Genomic DNA, 11469 nt, shown 5'->3' with positions numbered 1-11469 from the left:
TCCACTGTCTGGGTTTGAACCCTGGGTCCATCACATTGGAAATGTGACATTGGGCGGGTCATTCTCCCTGTGTCCTTATCTGTGAAGTACAGACAGTAACAGCACCTGCCTCAAAAGGTTGTTATGTGCATTCCAGGAGATAAGACCTGTAAAGAACTGTGAAGAGTGCCTGGCAGCAGTAAGGATGCAAATGCTTGATGCTGGCATTAAATGTCTTTCATGGGCCCACTTATCCCAGCTCTGTCCTTTTGTAGATGAAGAAACTGAGATTCAGCCACTCCCCAACCTGTTAGTTTATCTCCGTTTTGAAACCCCTAGTGGACCAAGTTCCCAAGAGGTCTTATTTTAACTGGGTAAAAAAAGTAGGCAGCGGGAATTTATTTGTATTTAGATTTTATGATCAAGCTTTCCGTGTCCTTAGAAACAGATATAGTGACTTATTTTTGCATACTTATTTTTGTAAAAATGGGCATAATTCCTTGAAAAGATCAATGAATGTCCCATGCTAATAATGTATTGGCACCCCTAGAAGGAATTGAGGCCCTTGCAAAACATGGCCCAGGGGGAGCACATGGTGATCCTCAACCTTGGCCATTTGTCCGTTTCCATTAACTCCTGGGAGAATGGTTGCTGTGTTTTGTTTCCACTGAAGAGGCAGTAAGTGGAGAAAGGAGGGAAAGATTTAACTTAAATGTGTGGTCATGTGATGACTGGCCCCCATGTAAATGTTATGAAAGATTCAAGCAAAGGTTGAAAGTAAAGGATTTCAGTACCAAATTTATTTTCAAATTAGGTCTTGATTAGTGACTCTGTGTTCCCTTTTCTCTCTGATATTTGCTCTTTGAGGGCTTTAAATTCCAGTGGCAAGGATTAAGAGCAGTGTTTTGTTTTGTGGGCATTGAGATGCCAGAACACTTGGCCTGCATTCTATGGATGGAAAGGAAATGAGAAAAGACCGCAGCAGTGAAAGTTGCCAATTGAGAGCCTTAGAGAATTCCTTCCCGAAGGGCCTGGGCTCTAGATGATGCATACGACATATGGGAGCTACAGACATCCCTCTCCCCTGGCCATACTTGTGCAGAATGGATCTCTGCCTTTCAGGGGGTTAAATAAAACCCTCTTGAGCGCACCTGCATTGGCCTAGGTGGGCATGTGCAAAATGTGCGTGTTGCACGCCAGGCCTCTGGGTCAGTGGAATCTGGAAATGGTGGGGAGAAGGGAAATGAGTCGGAGAGAGAGTCCCGGTGGCTACTGCTGCTGTGCTAGTCTGCACAGAACATGAAAGGGGTCTTAGTTTCTCATAGCTCTGGTCATGGGTGTGAAGGCAAATTTGGGTTACCTGGTAGTCACCCATTTTTACTGATTTAAGGATTTATTTACATGTAGTTAAGATAATTAGAATATGGTTACTTCCCTTCAGAGGCTATGTATGTGTCTGTGTGTGTGTGTGTGAGAGAGAGAGAGACACTGATTTTCTTTTTCTTAATGATTTTTTTTTTTTTTTTTGCAGCTCTTGAGAAAGTCTATTTTACAAAGAGGAAAACCTGTGGTTGAAGGCTCTTTGGAGAAGAAACCCCCATTTGAAAAACCTAGTATTGAACAGGTAAAAAGAAAAAAAAGAGAGAGAAGCTCTTTTTTATTGCTCTAAGGCTGAACAAACCTAATCTTCTTTGCATTTTTACATGTGTCTTCCTTCCATCCTCTATACCCAGCTTAGAGACGCTTAGAGATGAGTATGGAGAAATTGTTTTGGACCCTTTGCATCACAAGTGAATATTTAATTTAATAAATGATCTAGCTTTTCTCTTTTATGGTTGCTGTATACTCAGAATTCACTGTGTGTTTGGGGAAGAAAAAAATTAAGAACATGTAGTTCACAAGAACACACGGAATGTGCTCTGTTTTGGTGTTGATGTTTTAAAATTAAGTCTTTGTCCTCTTATTTGGCACTATCTGAAAAAGCCTATTGAGGTGAGGGAATTCAGGAGCATTGTCAAAAACACTGTAAGTCAAGCAAAAAGCACAAATAGGAAATGAGATTTTGCATCCAGAAATTGACTTTCTGTTACATTATGATTCCTGGAAAGAAACTGGTTTACTTGGGGAATCTGTTGACATGGATAGACTTTCTCTGTGAGGTGTTCTATTCCTCGTCAGAGTCATTTTTTAGCCTATCATTGTTTGGCTAAATAAATCTTAGATTCTCTTGACTGAATTTCTTAACGAGAATGATTACAGAAGATAGGACATCAGAGTCCCTAGTACAAATAAATGTATTTTTATCAGTTTTCAGTAGAAGAAATTTTATTTTGTCTCCAAACTCTGTTAAACAAGAATTCATTGTTCTTTTATTTGAAATTAGATTAGAAGGGAGTGTTCTGCAGAAAGATTAAATGAATCCACAGATTCTTTTAAAAGCTCATAATTCTGAATAAGAATTTTTTTCCCCTTGGTAAGCTTGCCAAAAAAAGTGATAGTAAAGAGTTTAAATTCTGTTGGTTTAGTTCAATGGAAGACGTGCTGGTGGCCTTTGGATTCACATTTTGGTAATGCAAAAACATAATGTTTATCCAAGAACCTCATCGTATATAATCTATGTGGATAGTGCAGGAAGAATTAGTTTACAAAATAGTCCTATTTTATCATTTGAAAGGTTTTGACCTTTTCAGTCTGTGAGTTTGATTTTCTGTGACGCTTGAGGATTGCAGCAGGCACAGAATAGCAACTCACAGCTTCTCTGTCTTGTCGCTTTTCATCCACTGTGATCTGTGGTGCAGTTCCCTCTGGGCATTCCTGTTTTCTAATAGGGAAAAGGAAGAGGCTTTGTGAGTAGAGAAGTGTCTGTTCTCTTGCTAATAACCGTCAGTGGTGCTGTGTGGGTGTTCAGAATTAGTATGCTCGCATAACTGTATGAATAAATGGCCTTCCCTCCTTTTAAGGGTGTGAATAACTTTGTGCAGTACAAGTTTAGTCACCTGCCAGCCAAAGAAAGGCAAACGATAGTTGAGTTGGCAAAAATGTTCCTAAACCGCATCAACTATTGGCATCTGGAGGCACCGTCTCAACGAAGACTGAGATCTCCCAATGATGATATTTCTGGATACAAAGAGAACTACACAAGGTAATCAGACGATCAGTTCCTTTCCCTTGGCCCTTGTAGAGCCTGTTGCAGACATAAAATTGCTGCCTGTGTCTGTGAGCCGAGGGTTGCCCAGTTACTGTGGTAATCCATCAATTCAGAGAGAATGTTTCTAGAATATAGCTTTTTATTAATATCACGATATTTTGGGGGGTGAGAGATCCAAACCACCTAGTCCTATACTATCCAGTATGATAGTTGATGGCTACATGGAGCTGCTGAGCACTTGAAATATGGCTAGCATTGAGATTTCTAAGATTATACAAAAAATAGGTAATTTTAAAAAATGTAAAATATTTCATGAGAACTTTTTTTTAAACTACATTTATTTTGAGAGAGAGAGACAGAAGGAGAGAGTGCACGGGGGAGGGGCAGAGAGGGAGAGAGAGAATTCCAAACAGACTTGTGCCCACAGCGCAGAGCCCAGAGCAGGGCTCTAATCCACAAACTGTGAGCTCACGACCTGTGCTGACATCAGGAGTCCGAAGTTTAACTGACTGAGCCACCCGAGCGCCCCTCATGAGTACTGATTACATGTTGAAATGATAATATTTTGGATATATTCGATTAAAGAAGGTATTTTAAAGTTAATTTCATCTGTTTATTTTTACCTTTTCAATCAGATTGCTGGAAAATTTTAAATCAGTTATGTGGCTTGCATTATATTTCTATTGAACATCAGTGATCTAGATAACCATACTATGACTCCGTAATTATTATATAGAAACCTCAATCATTTAAAAAAACAAAACAAAAGAACAATGACCGTGAGTATAATAGTGGTAAAGAATTTTTATAAAGAAGGAATGATCACCCTAGTCCCAGAACCATGATGGAACTAATATCATTATACAAGTTGTCTTCCAGTCTTTGCCCTTTAAATAATATTTTATATTAGTTAGAATGAAAAAATATATAGAATTTGCATCCTTTATGTCTCCCTACTTAACATCATATCAAATATTTTACTGGTTACACTTTAGTCTGTTGGGTTGATGTACTATAATTAACCCATCCGTTTCCCTGTTGGTTGACATCAGACTGTGCAAATGTTCCTGGATTGCACATTTTCTCCTTAATGTGGGAATTTGTTTTTATTGTTTATGAATTGCAGAATAATAGAATTAACTTAAAAAAAATCTTAAACATGGGCCACACAAAACAGGATGACTACATTTATTTTCATTTAAGTAAGAGAGTGACTTGAATTATCCATTTTATTTACCTTTTTGTACTTTCCCCCTTTTATAGTTTAATTATTTATTTAAGTAATCTCTGTACCCAACATGGGGCTCGAACTCATGACCTAGAGATGGTGAGTCGTATGCTCTACCTACTGAGGCTCCTGACTCCCTCTTATATTTTATAGACACATCAAGCCTGGTTCAAGAGGTATTCCTGACTTAGAGTAGGCAATGTTTTTTGATAGTGCAAAGAGCACTTCTACCTAGATTATTTTCTATAATAGCAGATGACATGTAGGAATGAGATAAGCTTTCCTCTCAGATCATTGACCTGATATTCATGAGTAATATCCCCTTTTCTCTGTCCTCCCTTCTTTTACAATAGATATAATTTGAGTTATAAAGTATTACCTCTTAGTAATTGACTTTTGTGAGAATTACAGATATCTTCGACACCAATTTTTTTTTTTTTTTTTTTGAGAGAGGGCACAAGTGAGTGAGGAGGGGCAGAGAGAGAAGGAGAGAGAGAGAGAATCCCATGAGGGTCAGAGAGAGAGAAGTGGGGCTCACCTGAAGTGGGGCTCAAGCTCACCCAACACGGGGTCCGAGTTCATGAACCGTGAGATCATGACCTGAGCCAAAGTCAGATGCCTAACCAACTGAGCCACCTAGGTGCCTAACATCAATTTTTTAAAAATTATGTCTTTATTTCTATACCTTCATTTCAGAATTTTGCATGAACAATAGGTCCTATAGTGTCTTAACTGTCATTTATGATAAGAGTTGAGAAAACACATCTATCAAAAATATAGGGACACCTGACTGGCTCAGTCAGTAGAGCATGTGACTCTTGATCTTGGGTTTATGAGTTTGAGTCCCATGTTGGGTATAAAGATTACTTTAAAAAATCTATCTATCTATCTATCTATCTATCTATCATCTGTCTTATCTATCTTTGTCTTAAACCTGCCTGTTAACGATTGGAAAGTTGAATATTTGCCAAAGGCAGACCCCTGAAAGTATTTACCACTACTAACAGAGGAAAAAGTGTTTCATCAAGAAGAATTAAATGTGAAGCAGCATGGAGATATTAGTGTATTTTAGAAAACTGTAAAGATACTATGTAGCACTTGGAAATTACCCAGAAATGGGTGGCACTTACAAATAATACTTAAGGAGTAGTAAAGTTAGAGATGGAGCTTTGAAATGAACAGTGGGTATGAATCCTAGCTCCATTTCTCGCTAATTCTGTGTGCTTTAAACCAGTCACTTCACCTCCTTGACCTTCAGTTTCTTCCTCTGTCCGAGCCTCATGAGTACTGAGTGTTGTGTGTAGCGTCTGGCACACAGAACAGGCACTGGGGAGATGCCTAGTCATCATTTTCCTCCCACACACGTTATTCTCTAAAACTCAGCCACTGCCAGCGTGGGACTCTTAAGCTAGAGCACGTACAACTTAATGAGAGTGTTGTTATTTGAATACGACTTAAGAAGCCAACATCATAGGGAATAGAAGGATAGTTATTTGAATACGACTTAAGAAGCCAGCATCATAGGGAATAGAAAGATAGCCGCAGATTCCTTTCCAGCCCAGTATCCTGAGCCAAGGGCTGAAGGCAGAAGAGTGGAGTCTGACAATGGTGAAAAGAAACCTGCTGAGAGTCTGGAATGAATACACCCTGATGAGTTCTGAAACCTGCTGATTTCTAGGTGGAATGTAGACCAAGAGCCTCTGTTAATAATAAATAAGGAAACGAAGGTAGACAACACTCACCTCCCCCGCTTGCCCACTGTCACGCCATGTTGACGAAGAAAGGGAAGTAGAGAGAAACAACCTGTGAAAATTATGAGAATCAGTAATTGTTTCAGAGTAAAACCTCACTGTCATGACCACTTAGGATTTTAATAAACCACACGCCACTACAACATGGTGTCTCCTTGATATAATCTTCTCGAAAATGGGTAATATTACAGGCTGCAGGCACCACCAGGCTTTATCTTGATGTGTAAGTGAGCCTCAGGACCTGTCATGCTGGTTCCACATATAATTTACAGCATTTGTAGCAATCAGAGCAAAGCGGTTGAACACTTCTTGGAGCTTGTACGTCAGCACGGAGGTGGGGTGATACAGGATTCTCTGTGGAAGAGACTGGATCCTGAAAATGAAAGAAAATGAAAGAAAACTTCCTGAAAGAAAACTTTTATATATTGAAAATATGACACAGTAATGTTAACATATACTTAATAATAGCAATATATATCCCCCAGAAATCACTGTGGTTTTAGGGGAAAAAAAAAAAAAAACAACTCTGAACAAGTATTTTGAAGTTCCCTGAATTTCATGATGGTGCACTAATATGGTTTCATGAAGAAATAACCTGAAAATAAAGTGTCAGAGAAATGTGGCTTCTTAAAATAGATCTGACAAACAATCTGCTGTTGGAAGTGGCAAATATTTACTCTTAGATGCTAAGTTGTGCAGACTGTCTGAAAGTTGATAACGGTCATCCCATATTGGGGAGATTTTTTTTTTTTTAATTTAAATTTAAGTTAGTTAACATATAGTGTAGTCTTGGCTTCAGGAATAGACCCCAGTGATTCAACACTTACATATAACACCCAGTGCTCATCCCAACAAGTGCTGTCCTTAATGCCCATCACTCATTTAGCCCATCCTTCCCACCCACTTCCCTCCAGTTTGTTCTCTATCATCTAGAGTCTCTTATGGTTTGCCTCCCTCTCAGTTTTTATCTTATTTTTCCTTCCCTTCCCTTATGTTCATTTGTTGTGTTTCTCAGATTTCACATATGGGGAGATGTTTTGTAGGAATACAGAGCAAGTTTGATATAACTAAGTTGATTTTTTTACGTAACCATTGTTGTGTGTTACTGAGCGTTCATCATCAGGCATGTACATCTAGGACAGTATCAGGAGGCATGGAGAGAAAGTGGATGAGGTGAGAGGAGACCCTAGCCTTTAGTTCAGGTGCACTAGAAGAGATCACAGGATTCCTACAAACCTTAGGATTTTCACGCCAGTAAGTAGGGCGGCGTGGTCTTCTGTGTTCAAGTTCCATAGTTCTGTTCACATTTTGAAGAAAGCAAGGTGGTTGCAAAGCATCATAATGGTGTCAAAAATCTGAGAGAGTTATTTGAACTACCAGTAAATTGCACACACATGCCATTCTTATTAGGCATGCAAAAATGAATGGACCGTATCCCTGTCATTACTTCTTAGATGACCTGACACCAGTCATTTAGGTAAAATCTTTTCTTACAGTTAAGTGTTTGGAGGAGTGTGTGTACAGAGATGCACACAAATTCCCATTTCTTCTTTTCATCCCACCATGCGCGATGACGATGTCATTTGTTAAAACAGCACTAAAACACCACACGTTGACTCAGACTCTCTCTTATCATGCTGTGAACTTGACAGATTTATAAAATAATATTAATCTTGGAAGCAAAAACAAAACAAAGCTAAAAAGCATAAACTATGGTCTATAAAATGCTTCTTAGAAGAAATGGATGGAAGTCCGTTACTTGAAACATTTTACCAGACGATAATGGTCTGTGCTGCCTTCCTCTACCCTGGGAAGATTGCATGGCCTGTTACGCCCTTCTTTATAACACTTCATGATTTTATGGTGATATTTAAAACCTACCATTGCTGTAGCAGAAATAACATCATTTTTAAGTAGAGTCTCAGACATCTGTGACCCCTTCACAGATGGAAATGCTCTGTAGACTCAAAATCAGCACCTCCCATAGATACATAATGTGAGCTGCAAATGTAATTTAAAATGTTCCAGTAGTTAACGTTTTAAAGAGTAAATAGGCACAGGACATTAATTTCAATAATGCTTTATTTTACCTAATGTATAAATATTACTGCACTGTGTAATCGACGTGAAAAATTATTAATGATATATTTTTATCTTCTCTTGTGCTGTCTTTGAAATCCAACGTGTATTCTATACCTACGGCACATCTCAATTCATTCACTCAATTTAAAATGGTGAAAGCTCAGTGGAGTCCTACCAAAGCAATAAAGTTATATTTCATGGAAAAATATTTCACACTAAAAGTAAATTTTAAATTGATTAAATGACATTACAAATTAAGCTTCTCAGTTGTCCTAGCCACATTTCAGGTGTTCAGTACTTACGTGTGGCCAATGGCTACTGTATCTGCACAGTATCAGTATAAACCACTGTTTTGGACAGTACTGGTCTAAATTCTGAGAGTCTTCTGTCTTCCATTGCAGAAAATTGGACATATTTTTAATATTAAGTCTTACTGATAGTCTTGTGATGGCCTAAGTCTCATGAAACCGAATTTCTGATTATTAAGGTCTGTAAACTGTTTAACTCTTAACATTTGTCGTTTCGTGATTAGCCACTTGGCGGCTGGCCTCCCTTCAGCCCTGAATATCTTAGAACGTCATTAAGTGGCCATGGACTAATACCCAGCAGACTAGCCTTGAAGGTGATACAGTTCTGTGTGCAGTGCCTTAGGAAGCACAACATAAATGCGCTTCCTGGCCTTTCTGCTACCGAGGTCACTGTTTGTGATTTGACAAGATCAACACGTAAGAGGCCCATTTTGGAATTGTAACCAACAAAGTGACATTTGGGTGTTAATTAAGACAGAAAAGCCGAGAGAAGAGAAGACATGGTAGCAGGATTTTAAGGTCAGGTTTAAATTTAGGCAGGTGAACTAACAGTAACAAAAGTTTTCTTTCCCAAAGATGAACCACTGCCATCACCACCACGCACAGGGGAAGTATGAAGTCATACAGAGTGAGATAAAAAAAAACCAACAAAAGTTAGGTAACCACTATTATTCCACTCTTTATTAAGGGTTTGAAAGTTCATTGGGAGCTTCCCAGTACCAGTTTGGGCTCATTAGAGCCAGCCTTCCCTCCCACTTTAAAGGAGATCAGGAAGGCACACAGAGAGGAGGGGTGTTAATTTTTGGAAAGCAGGTCCTGCCCTGGAAAGAGATATTTGGATCTGCTACCAAGGAATGAAGATCTGTGCAACGAAGCTTCTGACCCCTGGTCTGGTGCCACCCCGACCCCCACTGTACATTTGTGTTGCTGGGTCCTGGGAATTTGAGACCTTGCATCCTGGGAGACCGTAAAGAAAGAGGGCTGGTGTTGAATAAACTTGCATTCTCTAGCTTCTCTTGGGTGAGTGAGCTTTCCACATTGTATGCCCTACACAGCCAGTGTACCCCAGAACTGTGGTCTGATCTCAAGAAAGCCCCTGGTTTCCCTCTGGGCCTGGGCACACATCCAGCTTTTGCAATGCCAAAGTGCATTTTTAAGTTTGAGACTGAGTCATTGAAAATGCACCTTAGCGACAGATGGTGGGAGCTCATTACTTCCTGTGTTTTGACTGAGTTTTGAATAGTCTTGAAGATCTTTATCTTCCCACCAAGGCTTTGGGGGTATGTGAGTGCTGTGTAGGCATTTTAAATTTTACTCAGAGAACTAGATGGTGGAATTCTCATCTTTCACAAATGGGACTTCTTCAGCTTCCTCTTCTTAATTTCTTCTTTTTATTTAAATTACCATTTACGTACCAGAAACTCAAGTTGCACTGTGCACTTTCCATATGGTATCTCATATAATGCTCGTGATCACCCAACAAAGTAGGTATTATTGCTGTCCCCATTCTACAGATGAGGAAATGGAGACTTAAAAACATAATTAAATTCTCCAAGTCAAGCAGCCCGTTAAGTGGCAAAGCAAGGATTTGACCCCAGGTGTGTCTGACTACAGGACTTACCACGCGATGTTGCAGAATAGAATGGTTGTCCTCCAACTGGACCCAACTGCTTATATCGGGGCGAGCGAATCTGACTTCAAGTTCCATTAGCTGGCAGTGATACTGACCTAGTTTCTTCCCCTGTGGTTAGTGGTGTGAGAGTCACCATGCTTGGATATTTCAGATCATCTGGGATGTTGAAGGGATATTGATGGTGCTTGTCTCCTCTGACCACAGGTGGCTGTGTTACTGCAACGTGCCCCAGTTCTGTGACAGTCTACCTCGGTATGAAACCACCCAGGTGTTTGGGAGAACACTGCTGCGCTCAGTCTTCACAGTTATGAGACGACAACTCCTGGAGCAGGCGAGGCAGGAAAAAGACAAACTGCCACTTGAGAAACGAACTCTAATCCTCACCCACTTCCCAAAGTAAGAGAGCACTCCTGCAGGTCTTTGATCCTGGAGCTTGAGATCGATGCACACGTTCCAAAGCCTGTATCAGCCACGAGGTCAGGAATGATAGCAAAAGCGTCCCAGGGAGGAGGCAGAAGGGACCCTCTCCTTCTCACCTCCCTTTGTGAGTCGTCTTGGGAATTGCACAACGCATCTGTTATTAGCTGCAATCTGTGTTGCTGGCAGTTGTAGCTCCCTGAACCCCAGCTCATCCCACCCGAGTCATTGTGTCTGGGTCTCGGGATGGGGAAGCTGCCAGAAAGCTAGGGGACCATGGGGGAGAGTGGTAGAAGCAGTTTCCATCTACTCAGAAGTGGTGCAGGACAACTTTAGTTTGCTGTTTTTTTTTCCATCCCAGATCTCTAACCCTTTCTAAGACCTGGTGAATCACTCCTGCCTCAGCCACAGTCGGCCTGCCCCCTCACTCTAAACTAGACCCCACCAGTGGGCTGGAAAGGAGTAGAGAGGCTTCCTTTAAAATGATCTTTGTACCTCTCTACTCAGTTTCTTTTTCTTTATTAAAAAAATTTTTTTAATGTTTATTTTTGAGAGAGAGAGAGAGAGCAGGGAAGGGGCAGAGAGAGAGGGAGACACAGAATCTGAAGCAGGTTGCAAGCTGTCAGCACAGAGCCTGACGTGGGCCTCGAACCCACGAACCGCAAGATCATGACCTCAGCCGAAGTCAGACGCTTAACCAACTGAGCCACCCAGGTGCCCCTCTACTCAGTTTTTTAGAGAATATGCCTGACTCCTATGCACCTTACTTTCTGTACCTGCCAGAGCTTCCAACATATAAATAATCACTTACGTATTTTTCAAATGAAAGAAGTGTGTCAAAGGCATAGGGAGTTGCAGTGCTGTAACATTGACATTGGAAGTGCATTTTCAGTGCTAAGAACCGAAAGTTGAAGCTAAAAGGC

At 40.3% G+C, this 11469-nt stretch overlaps 1 protein-coding gene across 1 annotated transcript in view; it reads left to right on the top strand.

Annotated features, from left to right (window-relative positions):
- Window positions 1-11469, top strand: part of KAT2B (lysine acetyltransferase 2B) — a 102898-nt gene that overhangs the window by 50697 nt on the left and 40732 nt on the right. The window contains exons 5-7 of the mRNA XM_030328419.1: window positions 1511-1603; window positions 2940-3121; window positions 10334-10525. Of these exons, the coding sequence (XP_030184279.1) occupies window positions 1511-1603; window positions 2940-3121; window positions 10334-10525 (467 nt within the window). The remainder of the gene's footprint in view (window positions 1-1510; window positions 1604-2939; window positions 3122-10333; window positions 10526-11469) is intronic.

Source organism: Lynx canadensis, chromosome C2 (genome assembly GCF_007474595.2).
Source record: "Lynx canadensis isolate LIC74 chromosome C2, mLynCan4.pri.v2, whole genome shotgun sequence".
NCBI classification, from domain to species: Eukaryota; Metazoa; Chordata; class Mammalia; order Carnivora; family Felidae; genus Lynx; species Lynx canadensis.
This window is presented reverse-complemented; position numbering and strand designations above follow the sequence as displayed.